The sequence below is a fragment of the Pan paniscus genome, chromosome 6 (genome assembly GCF_029289425.2).
Source record: "Pan paniscus chromosome 6, NHGRI_mPanPan1-v2.0_pri, whole genome shotgun sequence".
Taxonomy (NCBI): domain Eukaryota; kingdom Metazoa; phylum Chordata; class Mammalia; order Primates; family Hominidae; genus Pan; species Pan paniscus.
Window position 1 is genome coordinate 32,582,355 of NC_073255.2, and position 22,667 is coordinate 32,605,021.

The 22,667-nt window shown below is 37.3% G+C and overlaps 1 protein-coding gene across 14 annotated transcripts in view; it reads left to right on the top strand.

Moving 5' to 3' along the window:
- Positions 1-22,667, top strand: part of TAX1BP1 (Tax1 binding protein 1) — a 97,874-nt gene that overhangs the window by 15,909 nt on the left and 59,298 nt on the right. For all 14 annotated transcript variants that reach the window (XM_008960016.5, XM_008960019.5, XM_003807894.6 and 11 more), the window contains exons 3-5: positions 1,671-1,773; positions 17,197-17,384; positions 21,022-21,180. In XM_008960016.5, the coding sequence (XP_008958264.2) occupies positions 1,671-1,773; positions 17,197-17,384; positions 21,022-21,180 (450 nt within the window). The remainder of the gene's footprint in view (positions 1-1,670; positions 1,774-17,196; positions 17,385-21,021; positions 21,181-22,667) is intronic.

Sequence of the window (22,667 nt, forward strand, 5' to 3'; positions counted from 1 at the left end):
GTTTTCCTTACTCAAAAGCAATTTGAAGTGTAGTTCTATATTTCTGACTTTTTACTCAGGATTGTATCTTGCCCCCAACTTCTTGGTAGGCTCAGTTCTCAGGCTGCTAACAAGGACTTATGTGATAGGCACTGTGCTAAATACAGGGATGAACTCACTTAATACAGACACAACCTTTTGAGACTGTTTTTGTTATCAGAGGAGAAAATAGAAATGAATAACTTTTCCAAAACCATACAGCTAGCAAATTATCTTTTCTGGTATTCTGACCTCACACCCTATGCTCTTAGTTATTACAAAATACTACACCTATAATAACTACCATTCATGGAGTGTTTGCCATGGATTAGGCACTTCAGATGCTGCTTTTAGGTTCATTATCTAATTTAATTCTTCCAACAACTGTGAAAGGAAAAAATGGGCTCAAACAGGTGAGGTAAATGACTTGTTCACTGATTCCTCAGGTTTCATATCTGTAAAGAGATGAATAGTGTCAAATGTTTTTTACCTTGACACAGAACAAAGTAAATTGTAAGATTTGTCCCAGCATGCAGATACACCAGAAACTAAATTTCATGAAACACTTACCCTTAATATACTCCAGTACTTTCTCTTCTATATAATTACAAAATAAATGCCAGTCATGAACCACTAAATTGGTTTTATCACTTCTTACTGGGTTTGTAACCTGTAGTTTCAACCATTCCTTTGGAGGCTAAAGGTGACTAAGGTTCGTCCAGCTTCAGTATTCTGTTGTCTACAATCAGGCCAATCAGAATCATAGAACATGTATAATCTAACCTTGTGGCTGATGCATAGATTTTTGTAATATTACTAGCAAATGGATATCTAGTACCTGTTTTAAACATCTCCAATTTTCAATATTTAACATGGTATTTAGTCCATCTGGAAAATACAGATTGAGATATGTATATATTCATGTTGTAAGTAGAAAATGTGTTAGCATTAGGTGAGACATGAGTGGTCTGTTTGTGCATATATAAACATCTTGGTGCTAAAGGTCTTTTTACAAAATTTGCCAATTGGCTGCAGGCAAGACTTGCCGAAGATGAGAGATTAGTGAATTTAGTGGATTTAGGGGGAGGCAGATGTCTAAGTAAAACAAATAAAACACTGAAATTGGAGGTATAAATTAAGTTTTTTGAATTTTGATATATCTGAAAATTCTTCAGAGGTGAATTTGTAATGCATGTCTAATGTTTTAAATATTAATTTTCTTTAGTCTATAACTCCCTCAGTTGTTGGATCTGCTAGACATTCAGTATGTGCCACCTTTGAAAATAATACTCTGTGGTCAATAAAAAATAAATAACAAGTATTTAAAAACTCACTGTGTTTAGTGAAATTAAATTTTAATCAAAACACATTTTTATATTTGATCATATGGATAGTTAGATTATCCTTGAGAAATTGGATAGCAAATTGCATTTTAATATAGTAGAAACTCTACTATTCAATTTATGTAGATTTTTATAGCATTAGGCTGTAGTTTAATTTAGAAATAATTTGACATGCTTGTTAAAATACTCATGATTTGTAAAAATATTAAATGTATATTTTAACTGTAAAATACAATAAACAGTATGCTGTATGAGCCTAATATTAAACTATTTGCTTATAAATCCGCCTTTTTTGTTATTTCCCTTTAGGTTGGATGGAGTACTGCTCGTGATTATTACACGTTTTTATGGTCCCCTATGCCTGAACATTATGTGGAAGGATCAACAGTCAATTGTGTACTAGCATTCCAAGGTAAGGACTGAAAACTGCAGAACTCAATGAAACTAGATGTCTTATTGCCATTAAAGATGTTGTACTCCATTGTAATGATTTGTTCAGGTATCTCCAGGGTACCAAAGTTGAATTAATTAGTGTCTTTACTTAGCAAAAGCCCTAAGAATGTAACTGTCTGGTGTAGGCCACATGATATTTTATGTAGACATTTAAAAGTTATTGGTTGTTGTCTTAACTTTCACTGAAGAGTGGGTTTCTTTTTAGGTACTAATTTTTGGAGATTTTTTTTTTCAAGTGAGAAAACAATACAATAGTAATAACAGATATTAGAATAATGTAACAAAAAAGAGGTGAGGAAAATAGTCCAGATGAAAACCACAAACATGATTAACAGAACTTATAGTTATTTGAATTCTGTCATGTGTAAGTTCCTTTATTATAAAATGATAAAGTAATATAAAATTCATTTTTGTGTTAGCTTGGCATTATTTACAAAATTTAAAAAATACTCTTATTCAGGTAATTCTGACATACGCTACAATATGGGTGAACACTGAGGATGTTATGATAAGTTAAATAAGCCAATCACAAAAAGAAAAATACTGTATAATTCCACTATATGAGGTACTTAGAGTAGGGATAGACACAGAAAGTAGAATGGTGGTCTGCAGGGCATTCAGGTTCCCTCAAGGGAGGAATGGGGAGTTATTGTTTAATGAGGGTAGAGAGTTTCAGTTTTAAAAGATGAGAACAATTTTGGAGATAATGGTGGTGGTGGTTGCACAACAATATGAATGTGCGTAACATTGAACTATACACTTTAAAATGCTTGAGATAGTAAATTTTATGTGTTTTTTAGCACAACTTAACTTGAAAAAAAATAACACTTATTCAGAGATCTATCACAGAATTTGCTACAGAGTAATTTTGTATTATAATTGTACTGACTTTAGGATTGTATTAAAGTGAATTCTTACCCTTGTATATGTCATAGATTTCTTTTGGTCTGGTGAAGTTTATGGACTCTGTCTCAGAATAATATTTTAATGTATATAAAATAAGACATAAAATTGCAAAGAAAACCAATTATATTGAAATAATTAAAATATCACAGTAACAAATTTTTGATATATTAATACATGTGCTTCAAAATCTGTGTGTTAACAAGATGTATTTTATTGGCAGATTTAATCACTGCCATGATTTCCAAGTAAGACAACATGGAGATACCTGTAACAATTGTAATGTGGTATTAACATATAAGTAATTCCTGTTAGTGACAAAAATCACAAATACTGATAGTAATCAAAGTACATGCTAAAATTTTAGTTAGATGTTAGTAAAAATAAAAATATAATGTTTTTCTCCATTAAAGTTGATGGATGACCTGAATTTTCTTTATCCTTTAACCCCAGGTTGAATATTCCCTAAAACTGCCTCTTTGCTATTGAGAACTTTATTTGCCTTTATGTTTAAAAAAAAAAAAATTCTAGGACTTTATTGCTTTCCCCTGGGGCTGGCTATTAATAATTAAGACTTTTTCCTCTGGGTTTCTCATATCTTTAAGCAATGGGCTCTGTTAAGAATGTTCTTATGTTAGCAGAAAGAAGTTTACATTGTATGAATCACTACTTTAAAAAAAATGTGCTCGGGATTATGAGATGAATGATTTAAAATAAAGTTTATTGTCTCACACATTTTCACATATTTTAATGCAATTTTAAAATTTTGTAAATTTTTTTTTTTTTTTTTGAGCCGGAGTCACACTGTGTTACCCAGGCTGGAGTGCAATGGTGTGATCTCAGTTCACTGCAATCTCTGCCTGCTGGGTTCAAGCGATTCTTGTGCCTCAGCCTCCTGAGTAGCTGGAACTACAGGTGCTCACCACCACGCTTGGCTGATTTTTGTATTTTTAATGGAGACGGGGTTTTGCCATGTTGGCCAGGCTGGTCTCAAATTCCTGACCTCAGGTGATCCACCTGCCTCGGCCTCCCAAAGTGCTGGGATTACAGGTGTGAGCCACCATGCCTGGCCCTAAATCTTTAAAGTGAAACCCCAAATCATTTCTCCCTTATCTGATCTGGTTTACCATATTCAGAATGTTAAAAATTAAATTTGTTTTAACAAACTAAAAGAAAAACCTTTAAAAAACCAAACTATACTAAAATATTTATTTAATGAAAATACTTTGTTAGCATGCAAATACTTACTTCAGAAGGGAACCAAAAAACAGTTTGAATTTGGAATAAACATTTCTAGTATTATTTATTTTAGAATTTTTTTTTTTTTTTGAGACGGCTTCTTGCTCTGTCTCCCAGGCTGGAGTGCAGTGGCGTGATCTCGGCTCATTGCAAGCTCCGCCTCCTTAGTTTACGCCATTCTCCTGCCTCAGCCTCCCAAGTAGCTGGGACCAGAGGCGCCCGCCACCATGCCTGGCTAATTTTTTTTGTATTTTTAGTAGAGATGGGGTTTCACCGTGTTAGCCAGGGTGGTCTCGATCTCCTGACCTTGTGATCCGCCTGCCTCGGCCTCCCAAAGTGTTGGGATTACAGGCATGAGCCGCCGCACCTGGCTGAAAAATTTTTACAGTGATCCCTCCCTTGAGTTTCAGTCAGTTTTTGTTATAGTCGCTAAGAGAGCATCAGCCTGTTTTAAGGGCAGCATAACTTGGAGCCTATGCACATAGCTTTGGTATAGTGATTTCCAAACTTAACTTTAATTTGGAATCCTGCGTGCTTTAAGACACACAGAAATTTATGTCCCACCTCCAGATGTTGTGATTTAATTGGTCTGTGGTATGGCCTGGGTTTTAGAATTTTGAAAAGATCAACAGGTGATTCTGTTATGTAGAAGTTTGGGAACCAGTGGCATGGCAGACAGTTTTCAGCAAATAATTGTTAACATTATCTAATTGATATGGTCTTATCTAAGTTAAAATGTCCTGTTTTTTTATCAGGCAATATCTGACTTGGATTTTGGTGACATGTGCAGAGCAGCCTTCTAAAATAACTAGGCTCAGATTAATCAGCTTCAGATGGTTTAATTTTAAAAAATTAACATACTTCTTTGGAGCAGTTTTAGGTTTACAGAAAAAATTGAATGAAAAGTAGAGTTCTCTTGCAATCCCTTACACCACCATTCCCTGCTTTCCTTTATTTTAACATCTTGTGTGCTCCATTTGTTATAATTGATGGACCAATATTAATACACTATTATTGTCTGAGTTCATAGTTTACATCAGGGTTCACTGTGTGATGTAAATTCTGTTGATTTTGATGAATGTATGAAGGCATATACCTACTGTTGCAGTATCATAAAGAACAATAACTTCACTCCCCTAAAAGTCTCCTGTGTCCCACCAACTCATCTCTCCTTCCCTCCTGGTAAAACCGTGGCAACCAGTGATGTTTTACTGTCCCCACAGTTTTGCCGTAAAATGTCATAGAGTTGGAATCATAACGATATGTAGTCTTTTCAGATTGGCTTCTTTTACTTAGCAACATGTGGTTAAAATTCCCTCATGTCTTTTAGTGGTTTGAATAGCTCATTTCTTTTATTACTGATTAATATTCTATTGAATGGATGTATCATAGTTTATGAATCTATTGAAGGAGATCTTGGTTGCTTCCACGTTTTGGCACTTACAAATAATGCTGCAATAAACACTCTTGTGCAAGTTTTTGTGTGGATGTAAGTTTTCATTTCATGTGAGTAAATACCAGGGAATGTAATTAATTAATTGTATAAGAGCATGTTCAGTTTTGTAGGAAACTGCGAAACTGTCTTCCAAAGTGGCTTGTACCATTTTATATTCCTACCTGCAATGAATGATGAGAGTTCCTGTTGCTCCACATTTTCAGCAGCATTTGATGGTGTCATTGTTTTGGATTTTGGTGGTCTGTTTGTTTAAAAACTTTTTTTCACCTTATTCTGAATTTTGCATATGTTTGGTCTAAACATTAATTGGCAATGTGAGTTCATGGAACTTGCATATATAAAGAAATTTCCTTCTGTTCTGTGCCAGGAAACCAGTATGCAGAGGATAAAACTTGTGGTGAAATATGGGCAATGATTTAGGTACTCATAGATGTTTTTTGGATAAGGAAATGTTGTAAGTTATATATGTAGTTTATCTTTTAATAGCCTTTTTTAGATAATAAAATTTAGGTGTGTATTGGAACCAGTTTTGTTACATTTAAAACTTCTTTCCTGAAAGCTGTTGGTTTATTTTTAATCATTTTTATTGTGATTGGTTTCCCCTTAAAAAATAAGTTAACTGCCAGGTTAACTTATTTTTTAAGTGGTGACTCACACCTGTAATCTCAGCTGTTTGGGAGGTTGAGGCAGGTGGATGGCTTGTGACCAGGAGTTAGAGACCAGTGTGGGCAACATAGTGAGACTCCATCTGTTGAAAAAAAAGTTATTCAATTTGTTACAGTGACTATTGCTTTTGTTTATTAGGGACTTAGGAGTAAGTTTAAAAGTGGTTAAAAAGTAGAGAAAAGCACCCAGTTTATTTCTGTTAATACTTTAAAAACATTTTTGGGCCAGACATGGGGGCTCACACTTGTAATGTTAACATTTTGTGAGGCCAAGGAGGATGGATTGCATGAGCCCAGGAATTTGAGACCAGCCTGAGCAATTTGGCAAAACTTCATCTCTACAAAAAATACCCCCAAAATTAGCCAGGCATGGTGGTGTACACCTAAAGTCCCAGCTACTTGAGAGGCTGAGGTGGGGAGGATCACTTGAGCCCAGGAGGCTGGGGTTGCGGTGACCCGAGATTGTACCACTTCACTCCAGACTTGGCGACAGAGCGAGACCCTGTCTCAAAAATTCATGGGCACTAAGCCTAAATGCAATATGTTTTACAAGTTTCTGAAAATTCAACAGTTCATTTTTATTTTGAATTTTGAAATTCAGAAATAAAAGCATCTCCCTGCCTAGAACTTTTTTGTTATATAAGGAAGTCAGGGAAAGCTTAGTCATTGAATATTAGAGTTATAGAAGGGCTTTCAAGCATAATGCAAATCACTTTGCTCATTTTGTGGATGAGTCATGAGAATCCTGAAATGCAAAACCCAAAACATCTAACAATACCTAAACGTGATTGTTTTCCTAAATGAACCCTTATTTATTTATTATAATCTTGTTGAATACTAAAGGCACAGTCTGTAAAATTTGACTCGAAAATTTAGTTTTCACTTTTTCCCATTTTATTTTCAGTATCCATCTGACAAGTTTTTCCAGGCAGCTTTAAATTGCAGCTCTGAATAATTATGTCTATCTCAAATGGTTTTGAACCATATTTTTTAGCAGTTTATTTTAGTGAAGTTTTTTTTTTTTTAAAGAATCAGACCTTGAGGCCGGGCACAGTGGCTCACACCTGTAATCCCAGCACTTTGGGAGGCCGGGGCGGGTGGATTACCTGAGGATAGGAATTCAAGACCAGTCTTGCCAACATGGTGAAACCCCGTCTCCACTAAAATACAAAAGAATTCGCTGGGCGTGATGGCGTGTGCCTATATTCCAGCTACTCGGGAGGCTGACGCAGGGGAATTGCTTGAAGCAGGGAGGTGGAGGTTGCAGTGAGCTGAGATCAGGCCACTGCACTCCAGCCTGGGTGACAGAGCGAGACTCCGTCTCAAAAAAAAAAAAAAAAGAATCAGACCTTGAATACCTAGTTTGTACAGTTTCTAATGTCTTGATGCCAGAGCTGATTAATTATGCTATTTATTTGTTTTCTAGTAAAGCTTTTAAATAAGCCTAGTGGCTATTTGGAAGTTGGTATGAATTAGTAAGTTTTTAGTAGATATTAGGAGGGTGGATTTTTAAAAACTTTAAAAATGTATGTTGCCAGATACATGTCTATGATATTTATTTAAACTTTGTATTTTGAAGTAATTTTAGATGTAAAGAAAACTTGCAAAAGTAGTACACAGAATTTCTGTATGCCCTTTGCCCATCTTCGTGTCATGTGAGCATCTTACATGACCATGGTACATTTATTTAAGAAACCAATAGTTTAACAGTGGTACAGTACTATTGACTAAAGTACAAACCTTACTCAGATTTCACCAGTGTTTCCATTACTGTTCTTTTTCTGTTCTTAGATCCAGTCTTTAATCCCTCTTTGTATTTAATTGTCATGTTGTCTTAGTCTCCTTGGTTTCTTCCTTATCTTTCATAACCTTTACTTTCTTGTGAAGTACTGTTAGCATTTTGTGGTGTTGTTTGTTTTGGTAGCTTGTCTCCCATCTTGGTTTTGCTCGATGTTTTCTCATGATTAGATTGAAGTTATGCATTTTTGGGAAGAATGCCATAGAAACAGTACTGTACCTTTCTCAGTACATTTTATTGGGGAGTATGTGATGTCCATACATCTTATTACTGGTTATAATAATCTTGATTGCTTGTTTAAGATTGTGTCTTCTGGATTTCTCCACTGTAAATAAAGTTATTATTTTTTTCCCTTGTAATTAATGAATATTATGAGGGAGCTACTTTGAGACTGTGGAAATATCTTGTTTCTCCTCATATTTTCAGCCACTAATTTTAGTATCCCTCTGTGCATCTTGCCTACGATTATTGTGGTGTTTGCCTAATGAAGTTCATTACTTGTATATTTATTAGTTGATCATTACGTTAGAATTTTCTTCTTCTCCATGGAATCATTAATTTCTTCTGTGAAATAAAGTCTAATACCATTTTTTTTTGTTACTTAAATTGTTTCAGCTTTAGCCATTTGGAGCTTTTCAAGTGGGCTCCTGTATTTTTTTTTGACATGCTCCACCCCTCTCTTAATTCCTTTTTGTGGACTGCTACTTTGCTTTAAAGCGCCACAAGAATTTCTCTTTTTTTTTTTTTATTTTTATTTTTTATTTTTTATTATACTTTAAGTTTTAGGGTACATGTGCACATTGTGCAGGTTAGTTACATATGTATACATGTGCCATGCTGGTGCGCTGCACCCACTAACTCGTCATCTAGCATTAGGTATATCTCCCAATGCTATCCCTCCCCCCTCCCCCCTCCCCACCACAGTCCCCAGAGTATGATATTCCCCTTCCTGTGTCCATGTGATCTCATTGTTCAATTCCCACCTATGAGTGAGAATATGCGGTGTTTGGTTTTTTGTTCTTGCGATAGTTTACTGAGAATGATGGTTTCCAATTTCATCCATGTCCCTACAAAGGATATGAACTCATCATTTTTTATGGCTGCATAGTATTCCATGGTGTATATGTGCCACATTTTCTTAATCCAGTCTATCATTGTTGGACATTTGGGTTGGTTCCAAGTCTTTGCTATTGTGAATAATGCCGCAATAAACATACGTGTGCATGTGTCTTTATAGCAGCATGATTTATAGTCATTTGGGTATATACCCAGTAATGGGATGGCTGGGTCAAATGGTATTTCTAGTTCTAGATCCCTGAGGAATCGCCACACTGACTTCCACAATGGTTGAACTAGTTTACAGTCCCACCAACAGTGTAAAAGTGTTCCTATTTCTCCACATCCTCTCCAGCACCTGTTGTTTCCTGACTTTTGAATGATTGCCATTCTAACTGGGGTGAGATGATATCTCATAGTGGTTTTGATTTGCATTTCTCTGATGGCCAGTGATGGTGAGCATTTTTTCATGTGTTTTTTGGCTGCATAAATGTCTTCTTTTGAGAAGTGCCTGTTCATGTCCTTCGCCCACTTTTTGATGGGGTTGTTTGTTTTTTTCTTGTAAATTTGTTTGAGTTCACTGTAGATTCTGGATATTAGCCCTTTGTCAGATGAGTAGGTTGCGAAAATTTTCTCCCATGTTGTAGGTTGCCTATTCACTCTGATGGTAGTTTCTTTTGCTGTGCAGAAGCTCTTTAGTTTAATTAGATCCCATTTGTCAATTTTGTCTTTTGTTGCCATTGCTTTTGGTGTTTTGGACATGAAGTCCTTGCCCACGCCTATGTCCTGAATGGTAATGCCTAGGTTTTCTTCTAGGGTTTTTATGGTTTTAGGTCTAACGTTTAAATCTTTAATCCATCTTGAATTGATTTTTGTATAAGGTGTAAGGAAGGGATCCAGTTTCAGCTTTCTACATATGGCTAGCCAGTTTTCCCAGCACCATTTATTAAATAGGGAATCCTTTCCCCATTGCTTGTTTTTCTCAGGTTTGTCAAAGATCAGATAGTTGTAGGTAAGCGGCGTTATTTCTGAGGGCTCTGTTCTGTTCCATTGATCTATATTTCTGTTTTGGTACCAGTACCATGCTGTTTTGGTTACTGTAGCCTTGTAGTATAGTTTGAAGTCAGGTAGTGTGATGCCTCCAGCTTTGTTCTTTTGGCTTAGGATTGACTTGGTGATGCGGGCTCTCTTTTGGTTCCATATGAACTTTAAAGTAGTTTTTTCCAATTCTGTGAAGAAAGTCATTGGTAGCTTGATGGGGATGGCATTGAATCTGTAAATTACCTTGGGCAGTATGGCCATTTTCACAATATTGATTCTTCCTACCCATGAGCAAGGAATGTTCTTCCATTTGTTTGTGTCCTCTTTTATTTCCTTGAGCAGTGGTTTGTAGTTCTCCTTGAAGAGGTGCTTCACATCCCTTGTAAGTTGGATTCCTAGGTATTTTATTCTCTTTGAAGCAATTGTGAATGGGAGTTCACTCATGATTTGGCTCTCTGTTTGTCTGTTGTTGGTGTATAAGAATGCTTGTGATTTTTGTACATTGATTTTGTATCCTGAGACTTTGCTGAAGTTGCTTATCAGCTTAAGGAGATTTTGGGCTGAGACGATGGGGTTTTCTAGATAAACAATCATGTCGTCTGCAAACAGGGACAATTTGACTTCCTCTTTTCCTAATTGAATACCCTTTATTTCCTTCTCCTGCCTGATTGCCCTGGCCAGAACTTCCAACACTATGTTGAATAGGAGCGGTGAGAGAGGGCATCCCTGTCTTGTGCCAGTTTTCAAAGGGAATGCTTCCAGTTTTTGCCCATTCAGTATGATATTGGCTGTGGGTTTGTCATAGATAGCTCTTATTATTTTGAAATATGTCCCATCAATACCTAATTTATTGAGAGTTTTTAGCATGAAGGGTTGTTGAATTTTGTCAAAGGCTTTTTCTGCATCTATTGAGATAATCATGTGGTTTTTGTCTTTGGCTCTGTTTATATGCTGGATTACATTTATTGATTTGCGTATGTTGAACCAGCCTTGCATCCCAGGGATGAAGCCCACTTGATCATGGTGGATAAGCTTTTTGATGTGCTGCTGGATTCGGTTTGCCAGTATTTTATTGAGGATTTTTGCATCAATGTTCATCAAGGATATTGGTCTAAAATTCTCTTTTTTGGTTGTGTCTCTGCCAGGCTTTGGTATCAGAATGATGCTGGCCTCATAAAATGAGTTAGGGAGGATTCTCTCTTTTTCTATTGATTGGAATAGTTTCAGAAGGAATGGTACCAGTTCCTCCTTGTACCTCTGGTAGAATTCGGCTGTGAATCCATCTGGTCCTGGACTCTTTTTGGTTGGTAAACTATTGATTATTGCCACAATTTCAGCTCCTGTTATTGGTCTATTCAGAGATTCAACTTCTTCCTGGTTTAGTCTTGGGAGAGTGTATGTGTCGAGGAATTTATCCATTTCTTCTAGATTTTCTAGTTTATTTGCGTAGAGGTGTTTGTAGTATTCTCTGATGGTAGTTTGTATTTCTGTGGGATCGGTGGTGATATCCCCTTTATCATTTTTTATTGCGTCTATTTGATTCTTCTCTCTTTTTTTCTTTATTAGTCTTGCTAGCGGTCTATCAATTTTGTTGATCCTTTCAAAAAACCAGCTCCTGGATTCATTAATTTTTTGAAGGGTTTTTTGTGTCTCTATTTCCTTCAGTTCTGCTCTGATTTTAGTTATTTCTTGCCTTCTGCTAGCTTTTGAATGTGTTTGCTCTTGCTTTTCTAGTTCTTTTAATTGTGATGTTAGGGTGTCAATTTTGGATCTTTCCTGCTTTCTCTTGTGGGCATTTAGTGCTATAAATTTCCCTCTGCACACTGCTTTGAATGCGTCCCAGAGATTCTGGTATGTTGTGTCTTTGTTCTCGTTGGTTTCAAAGAACATCTTTATTTCTGCCTTCATTTCGTTATGTACCCAGCAGTCATTCAGGAGCAGGTTGTTCAGTTTCCATGTAGTTGAGCGGCTTTGAGTGAGATTCTTAATCCTGAGTTCTAGTTTGATTGCACTGTGGTCTGAGAGATAGTTTGTTATAATTTCTGTTCTTTTACATTTGCTGAGGAGAGCTTTACTTCCAACTATGTGGTCAATTTTGGAATAGGTGTGGTGTGGTGCTGAAAAAAGTGTATATTCTGTTGATTTGGGGTGGAGAGTTCTGTAGATGTCTATTAGGTCCGCTTGGTGCAGAGCTGAGTTCAATTCCTGGGTATCCTTGTTGACTTTCTGTCTCATTGATCTGTCTAATGTTGACAGTGGGGTGTTAAAGTCTCCCATTATTAATGTGTGGGAGTCTAAGTCTCTTTGTAGGTCACTCAGGACTTGCTTTATGAATCTGGGTGCTCCTGTATTGGGTGCATAAATATTTAGGATAGTTAGCTCCTCTTGTTGAATTGATCCCTTTACCATTATGTAATGGCCTTCTTTGTCTCTTTTGATCTTTGTTGGTTTAAAGTCTGTTTTATCAGAGACTAGGATTGCAACCCCTGCCTTTTTTTGTTTTCCATTTGCTTGGTAGATCTTCCTCCATCCTTTTATTTTGAGCCTATGTGTGTCTCTGCACGTGAGATGGGTTTCCTGAATACAGCACACTGATGGGTCTTGACTCTTTATCCAACTTGCCAGTCTGTGTCTTTTAATTGGAGAATTTAGTCCATTTACATTTAAAGTTAATATTGTTATGTGTGAATTTGATCCTGTCATTATGATGTTAGCTGGTGATTTTGCTCGTTAGTTGATGCAGTTTCTTCCTAGTCTTGATGGTCTTTACATTTTGGCATGATTTTGCAGCGGCTGGTACCGGTTGTTCCTTTCCATGTTTAGCGCTTCCTTCAGGAGCTCTTTTAGGGCAGGCCTGGTGGTGACAAAATCAGTCAGCATTTGCTTGTCTGTAAAGTATTTTATTTCTCCTTCACTTATGAAGCTTAGTTTGGCTGGATATGAAATTCTGGGTTGAAAATTCTTTTCTTTAAGAATGTTGAATATTGGCCCCCACTCTCTTCTGGCTTGTAGGGTTTCTGCTGAGAGATCCACTGTTAGTCTGATGGGCTTCCCTTTGAGGGTAACCCGACCTTTCTGTCTGGCTGCCCTTAACATTTTTTCCTTCATTTCAACTTTGGTGAATCTGACAATTATGTGTCTTGGAGTTGCTCTTCTCGAGGAGTATCTTTGTGGCATTCTCTGTATTTCCTGAATCTGAACGTTGGCCTGCCTTGCTAGATTGGGGAAGTTCTCCTGGATAATATCCTGCAGAGTGTTTTCCAACTTGGATTCATTCTCCGCATCACTTTCAGGTACACCAATCAGATGTAGATTTGGTCTTTTCACATAGTCCCATATTTCTTGGAGGCTTTGCTCATTTCTTTTTATTCTTTTTTCTCTAGACTTCCCTTCTCGCTTCGTTTCATTCATTTCATCTTCCATTGCTGATACCCTTTCTTCCAGTTGATCGCATCGGCTCCTGAGGCTTCTGCATTCTTCACGTAGTTCTCGAGCCTTGGTTTTCAGCTCCATCAGCTCCTTTAAGCACTTCTCTGTATTGGTTATTCTAGTTATACATTCTTCTAAATTTTTTTCATAGTTTTCAACTTCTTTGCCTTTGGTTTGAATGTCCTCCCGTAGCTCAGAGTAATTTGATCGTCTGAAGCCTTCTTCTCTCAGCTCGTCAAAATCATTCTCCATCCAGCTTTGTTCCGTTGCTGGTGAGGAACTGCGTTCCTTTGGAGGAGGAGAGGTGCTCTGCATTTTAGAGTTTCCTGTTTTTCTGTTCTGTTTTCTCCCCATCTTTGTGGTTTTATCTACTTTTGGTCTTCGATGATGGTGATGTACAGATGGGTTTTTGGTGTGGATGTCCTTTCTGTTTGTTAGTTTTCCTTCTAACAGACAGGACCCTCAGCTGCAGGTCTGTTGGAATACCCTGCCGTGTGAGGTGTCAGTGTGCCCCTGCTGGGGGGTGCCTCCCAGTGAGGCTGCTCGGGGGTCAGGGGTTAGGGACCCACTTGAGGAGGCAGTCTGCCCGTTCTCAGATCTCCAGCTGCGTGCTGGGAGAACCACTGCTCTCTTCAAAGCTGTCAGACAGGGACATTTAAGTCTGCAGAGGTTACTGCTGTCTTTTTGTTTGTCTGTGCCCTGCCCCTAGAGGTGGAGCCTACAGAGGCAGGCAGGCCTCCTTGAGCTGTGGTGGGCTCCACCCAGTTCGAGCTTCCTGGCTGCTTTGTTTACCTAAGCAAGTCTGGGCAATGGCGGGCGCCCCTCCCCCAGCCTCGCTGCCGCCTTGCAGTTTGATCTCAGACTGCTGTGCTAGCAATCAGCGAGATTCCGAGGGCGTAGGACCCTCCGAGCCAGGTGTGGGATATAGTCTCGTGGTGCGCCGTTTTTTAAGCCGGTCTGAAACGCGCAATATTCGGGTGGGAGTGACCCGAGTTTTCCAGGTGCGTCCGTCACCCCTTTCTTTGACTCGGAAAGGGAACTCCCTGACCCGTTGCGCTTCCCAGGTGAGGCAATGCCTCGCCCTGCTTCGGCTCGCGCACGGTACGCGCACCCACTGGCCTGCGCCCACTGTCTGGCACTCCCTAGTGAGATGAACCCGGTACCTCAGATGGAAATGCAGAAATCACCCGTCTTCTGCGTCGCTCACACTGGGAGCTGTAGACCGGTGCTGTTCCTATTCGGCCATCTTGGCTCCCAAGAATTTCTCTTATCTTATAGATTGTCTGCCTCTCCTCTCTGTTTCTTTCTTTTTTTTTTTTTTTTGAGGCGGAGTCTCACTGTGTCGCTCAGGCTGGAGTGCAGTGGTGCAATCTCGGCTGACTGCAACCTCCGCCTCCCGGGTTCACGCCATTCTCCTGCCTCAGCCTCCTGACCAGCTGGAACTACAGGCGCCCACCACCACGCCTGGCTAATTTTTTGTATTTTTAGTAGAGACAGGATTTCACCGTGTTAGCCCAGATGGTCTCGATCTCCTGACCTCGTGATCTGCCTGCCTCGGCCTACCGAAGTGTTGGGATTACAGGCGTGAGCCACTGCGCCCAGCCTCCCCTCTCTGTTTCTAAGGAGAAAAGCCAGCTGTTTTTTAAAGGGTGAAATCAGGTGAAGTAGGTATAATAACTGAGGCTGAAAATTTCAAGACATGAAAGAACAGCAGGTGTAGTGATTATAGCTTTTGGGGTAGATATTAATAAGGTAAATATATTCATCTTTGTTTATTCATTTCACAATTATTGAATGTTTCCTTTTTACAAGTCATTCTGGGGAATTCTGAATTTTTTTAATATGTATGTGCACAAATATGTACATATATATGTGCCCTCTGTGTGTGTGTGTGTGTGTGTGTGTGTGTGGTATCTATGGCGTTTTTGAGGTCTGATGTAGTTGTAAGGCATGTACATAGTAACTAGTAATGTTAGGTTTGCCGTGGAGGTATGTAGTTTTTACATTTGATCTTAGCCAAAAAGGCTGAGAAGCAAAAGGAGATATTTATTTTTTAATGTAAAAAGTACTATGTGAGCTTTGGTGAGGAGGCAAAGATTAATTTTAAGTTATAATAATCCAGCAGAATTTAAAATGGGATAACAATTAAATTGAAGAAACAAGGGGGCAAATATTGAACACATTATTCTAGATACTATAAATATATTATCTATTTGTTAATATTTTGGATCTCTGAGACAGATGGCCCCTTTTTTCTTTTTTTTTAAATTTTTTTTGAGATGTAGTTTTGCTCTTGTTGCCCAGGTTAGAGTGCAGTGGCATGATCTCGGCTCATTGCAACCTCCACCTCCCAGGTTCAAGCGATTCTCCTGCCTCAGTCTCCCGAATAGCTGAAATTACAGGCATGCGCCACGGCACCTGGCTAATTTTGTATTTTTAGTAGAGACGGGGTTTCTCCATGTTGGTCAAGCTAGTCTCAAACTCCCAACTTCAGGTGATCCACCTGCCTCAGCCTCCCAAAGTGCTGGGATTACAGGCGTGAGCCACCGCCCCTGGCCTTTTTTTAAAAAAAAAAAACAAAAAAAACAGATTAAGAGCCTGCGGCGGCCGGGCGCAGTGGCTCATGCCTGTAATCCCAGAACTTTGGAAGGCCGAGGCGGGGAGATCACGAGGTCAGGAGATTGATACCATCCGGGCTAACACGGTAAAACCCCGTCTCTACTAAAAATACAAAAAATTAGCCAGGTGTGGTGGCGGGCGCCTGTAGTCCCAGCTACTTAGGCGGCTGAGGCAGGAGAATGGCGTGAACCCGGGAGGTGGAGGTTGCAGTGAGCCGAGACTGCGCCACTGCACTCTAGCCAGGACAACAGAGCGAGACTCCGTCTCAAAAAAAAAAAAAAGAGCCTGCGGCTCAGGGAGGTTAAGTAAATAATAGTGGTAGAGCTGGATTTCTGAATAGATCTGTGTGGTTCGAAAGCTTTTTTTTTTGGAGACAGGGTCTCACTTTGTCGCCCAGGCTTGAGTTCAGTGGCACCATCATGGTTCATTGCAGTCTTGACCTCCTGGGCTCAAGCAATCCTCCCGCTTCAGCCTCCCTAGTAGCTGGGACTGCAGGTACATGCCATCACACCTGGCAAATTTTTGTATTTTTTGTAGTGACAGGGTTTCACCATGTTGGCCAGGCTGGTCTCTAACTCCAGGTGGGCTCAAGCGAATCTGCCCACCTTGGCCTCCCAAAGTGCTGGGATTACAGGCATGAGCCACCGCACTGGGTCCTAAAGCTTATTTTTACCATACTGCACTAGCAGACCTCATCTTTTCTGCCTTCATATAGTTCACATGTGCAGCATATTACTTTAGTTAATATCTCTTATTTACATGTAATGAATGTCAAATTGGAGGGAAGATTTCTCTAAATGACATATTCCCACCCCCACTCCCAGTCCTCAGTAGACTTTTATATTGGTTCTTCCCTTGCTCCTCCTCCAGCCTCTTTCCCATTGTAAAGTATATACTTGCCTGTCCTAAATGAGTGGGTTTTGCCCTAGTGAAGATACAAGGGGAAAGGATATTCTGGGAATATAAGCTTAAACCTAAGAGAAGAAAAAATTTAACTTTGAGTAGGAAGGAAGAATCTAGTTTTGATAATTTGCGAAAGGAGGAAGGACATATCCCAGATTCTTGTCAAGAACAGTGTGGGGAATGAGACATGGCAAGTATTGTTAAATTTAAATTGAAATAACATGAATTTTATAATAGGAAGTTTAATAATTTTGTTTGTTAACTTCCTCTTAGGATATTACCTTCCAAATGATGATGGAGAATTTTATCAGTTCTGTTACGTTACCCATAAGGGTGAAATTCGTGGAGCAAGTACACCTTTCCAGTTTCGAGCTTCTTCTCCAGTTGAAGAGCTGCTTACTATGGAAGATGAAGGAAATTCTGACATGTTAGTGGTGACCACAAAAGCAGGCCTTCTTGAGGTTGGTGTTCACAGTGAGATAGTGATTCATTGATAATTTTAAGAACAGAGCTCATGTTGGTTGGCATTTTAAGAATTTTAAGGTTATGTGAGAGTTGCCACAAAAATCGAATGCTTTGGCTGGGCGCAGTGGCTCACGCCTGTAATCCCAGCACTCTGGGAGGCCGAGGCAGGCAGATCACGATGTCAGGATATCGAGACCATCCTGGCTAACACGGTGTAACTCTGTCTCTACTAAGAATACAAAAAATTAGACGGGCGTGGTGGCAGGCACCTGTAGTCCCAGCTACTCGGGAGGCTGAAGCAGGAGAATGGCATGAACCCGGGAGGCAGAGCTTGCAGTGAGCCGAGATTGCGCCACTGCACTCTAGCCTGGACGACAGAGCGAGACTCTGTATCAAAAAAAAAAAAAAAAAAAAAAAAAAAAAAAAAAAATCGAATGCTTTTTAACTAAAATAATAAATTTAGAGTGTCTTTTTTGAAATGCTTAAAAAATCTTTTGGCCACAATTATGCTGTTGGTTCCACTGTGGCAGAGACTTTCCCTAGGGCCTATCCTTATTTTGCGCATAGTGGATAATGCAGTAAGTACCAATTGGGAGAGTTTAGGTCTAAAGCTTTCCTTATGTTCCTTTGCCTAACTTTTTGTGGTGGCATAATCAGTTCATTGTAGAATGTTACCGATTTGGGGATGAAGCTGCTTGGGATAATGGTGTAAATCAATAAATCTAACTGTAATTGGATGTGAACTTTGTTTCACTACCATGAGCATTCTCTTTCTAAAGTGTGGCAGTGAGTCAGGGGAGCTTCCCAGTCTCTTAATTTAGATTGGACATTTTTAGAATGATTCCTGTTGTACTTCTGATGAAATGAATAAGCCTAGATTAACCATAATTTAAAAAGAAAATTTAAAAAGCTATTTACTCCTTACTGTTTTTGTAAATAGAATATTGTGGAGTCATGATTATGGCTTTAATATAAATTTACTATGTAGATGGTCTAATAATGTCTTGTGTATTAATTTTTAGTAGTCATTGACAGAAAAAAGAGTGACATTCTTTTCTCATTTTAAGATCACATTTTTCAATATCTTTATCCTATACCTAAAAAACTACAGTGTTATATTTGAGTTATTGTGATTAATTGTATATAGTGCCCTCTATTATAATAATAAGAAAAATAGCTTCTCAAATTGGTTCAGTATACATTTTTGGCTAATTTATATTCATATTTCTTCTATTGCAGCTATTGCTTTTTCTTTATAGTTGGATAGATTTTTTTAACATGTAAATATTTAATACCTTTGATTTTACTTTTATTTACCTCAAAGAACTGAGACTGGAGTAAAAAGACAAGAGGTTACAGATAGAATACTTTTATTAGACAGTCAAACTAGGTTAGGAGGAACTAATGATTTTTTATTGTGAATTCTTTCATATCTTTCCTTCCCCTTTACAGAAATTCCTCTCTTATCTTAAAGAAATGTAACTTTTATAGGGTGACTAAAACATTTTGTGGTGCAACTGCCTGATGATCAAGGTTTTTAGCTTTGTATTTGAATGCCAGTCAAAGATGCTGAAACAAACCCAGATCTTAAGAATGCAGTCAGTATTTATATTGTAGCTTTTTGAATACTTATTAGACCACCCTCATTTCAGGGCCTCCAACAGAAAAGTGATGGGCATTTTGGCATTCACATTTATCTTGTACTTTTTCTTCAAGTAGATTGAGACATACCTCATTCTGTTTCACTCCTTCCTACTCCACAAAGGGTACTTTATAAAGAAAATGAAAATTGCTGTTTCTTAAGCAAATATTTCTGAGATTAAATGTTTTTTTAACAAATATTTTGATGAGTCTTTAAAATTCTCACATTCATTAAAATCTTTATCTAAAACTGCACAAAATTATTACAAATGTGAGACATTATCTGGGGCCCTGTTGACATTAAAAGTGATTAGTGAGACATAATTTTGCAATCTGTGGACCTTGATTGTATCCTAGATTTAAAAAAAAACTGGGGGGATAGTGAGGGATATTTGACTATGGCCTATTGGAGGATATAAAATTATTCTTAATATTCTTAGCTATAATAATAGTGGTGGTTTAAAGCCAACTGTCCTTATTAGGTGATGCTTGCTCTGAAGTATTTAGGAGTGAAGTGTCTGCAATTTCACATTAAATGGCTTAGAAGAAAAAAGGATACATAAACTTAGGTATATAAAGAGATAAACATGCAAGATATTAATAATCAGTGAATTTAGGTGATGGATGTTTGGATGATCATTGTAAAATTTTAACTATTTTGTATGCTTAACATATTCCAAAATGCAAAATTGAAGCAAGAAATGAGACATATACATTCTTATCTAATTTGAATTCTTCTAAAAATGTCTACTTAAGCTTTAGTGAACTCTTGAGAAAGTATATGTGAATTAAATAAATCACTGGAAAAGGTGATTCTTTTATAAAGTCTATGTTGTGCTATGTCAAGATATATCTTTATTTTTAAGTTGCCAGAGTTTTGAGCCAGATTTAATGCCAAATTAATAATGACATTAACCTTTATGGGTGATATACTTGCCTGGTTCTAATTTTCTGTTGACTTTATTGAATGCCATTTATTGCAAACTATTTCAAATCATTTTTTAAAAATAGATAAGATATAAAAAAATTCAATGATTGAATAAATAAACTTTTCCTGGCATTTTGATTTGATTTGTTGGAACAGGTAGAAGAGTCAGTCAGAAAGTTTGCAGCTATTCAACTTTGATAAGAGCCATTTTAGAATTTAATCAGTTTGATTTCATAATCCCATGACCCTGGAAAACCAATTTGGGGTGTATGGAGGAAAAACATTTTACCAATTAAATGTATAATACCACCTTTGTTAAGTCTTCCCTCTGAGTCTTCATTCTTCCTGTAAGAGAAATATTAACTTTGTTTTACTGTCTTATGACCATTTATTTAGTAATCTTTTAGAATATTGAAGTTTATATTTTCCTGAACTATTAGCTGTTCCCATAAGAATCAGGTATGTTGTTAATATATTGTTACAGTCTGCATGTTTGTCCTAAAATTTGTATTTTTACTTATGAAGAGTGTTTTAATTTAGCCAAGTAGAGGCCATTTTATATATAGAAACTATACATTTCTTGGTGTCTTAAGGAATCAGCACTTTTAGTAGTAATTCCATAGATGAAGGCCTTATATACCATATAGTAAGTTTGTGATAGATTCAAAGATTTCCTATAGGTTTGCATTCAAGAAGAGGTACAACTTTTCCTCTTGGAGTATCTGATTATTACTGTGGATAAGAAAGCCCCGTAATTAACGGGAACATTAATATGCCTTATTTTTGGTTCTGATCTCAAAAATGATTAGCAGCCAACTTCATAATACAGTTCTCTCATTTTGTAATATTTTCTTCTTTGCTCAACCAAAAGAAGGTTTAAATTTATGATTGATGAATTTTTCTAACTGAAGGCTAAAAAAAGGCTGATTGATATAAAGTAGGTAGAATGTAAGAGTTCTTTCTGTGAATGTCTTCACTATTTTTTTGGAAATGGAAAACTAAATTTGTAATAACATTTTAGGATTAAGCAAAAAACTAATTAATCTGAGTTTTTTGCTTTATAGTTGAAAATTGAGAAAACCATGAAAGAAAAAGAAGAACTGTTAAAGTTAATTGCCGTTCTGGAAAAAGAAACAGCACAACTTCGAGAACAAGTTGGGAGAATGGAAAGAGAACTTAACCATGAGAAAGAAAGATGTGACCAACTGCAAGCAGAACAAAAGGTTAGTTATGTCTTATGTAACTGATTGAAGTTGATAGTATATTGCCTGAAACCCACCTTTTTAAAGAGCTGAACCAATTAAGTAAGTGAAAACCAGGTACTGAGAAAAGTAGCCTTTTAGATAGACGTTTATACAAGAACAGGTCAGTTCCTATTAACCTTCTGCCACAGCTGCTTTTATGTTTGTAAGATGGTTAAAATACTTTTAGACTTTTGGTACCAGGCTTGTTGAGGTAGTCCCTGACAACTATTTCCAGATGTTTTACATCTAATTGTAGAATACTTGATTTTTTTTGTTGTTTAGAAATACAATTAGAAATGATAAACGCTGAATAAAGGAAAAATGGGATACATAAATTAAAATTACTTTTCAAAAAAGCATAATTTGGTGAAATAAGATGTAGTATTAGACAAAATTTTGAAATTTTTAATGGGTGAAATGCTATGTTATCCTAAGAAACAAACTAGTTAAAATTGGCAGAATTTCTTGAGCTAAGAAAAAGAGAGACAGGTACAATGAAGCAGAAAACATTGTGGCTTCATTAGTGATAGAAATAGACTTGTAAGAAGCCAGAAACAGTGAAAAAACAGTTATCTAGTCATTGACTTGTTTATTTAATATTTTCACAAGAAAAGCAGTTTGTTCTGATGAAACTTAGACTGTGATCATATATATTACAGTCTCATGTACAGTAGAGCCGGTTGGGCATATTTATGCCCATTTACAGTATTGAGCTATTGTTTCCTGAGGGTGGGGTCTGTTCTGTTATCCTTTTGTCCAACAAGGCCTCCAGCAATTGCTTAATAATTGCTAAATGAACCGCTAGTGCAGTGATTCTCAAACATTTGTATACTCCAGTGGAGTGGTTATATATTGCACACCTGGGCAGAGATGTTATACAAGTAAGTCTTAAATTCTGAAAAGATTTTCCTTGCTTTGTTCTATTTGTTTGAGGATTGCTCTTTTGAGTTAGAGGGTAAACATAATGTCAAGTACTATGTACATTTACAAATCTCCTTATAAATGTGAAGTCTTCAATTCTGTCTTTTCTGTCATTAGCCTTTTTAGTTAAAAATATGCAAGTATTTCCCAGTTTTACTCCTGGGGAACACTTAGTGTCCTGCAGCAGACTATAGGAGTAGGATTTTCCATTTGGTTAAGGAACTACTTTTTTCATTTGAACCTTTGAAGCAGGTATACCAAGTATTAAAATATAGTAAAATCTCATAATATGTGCCCTCGATGACTATTAGGACATTCAGCTATTTTTTTTTTTTTTTTTTTTACTCATTTGTTGTAATTCTCTTGCTGCTTTGTGTAGTTATTACTCTCTTTTTCTCCATTCTTCACATATTTTTCTCATGATTTATACCTGGATTTGGCAGTTTTCCAAAGTTTAATGTCAATCTTTTTTTTTTTTTTTCACTGTATTACAAGCCAGAGGGATCAAGGTGAGATAGATGACTCATGAAAAAGGCCCATTTCAC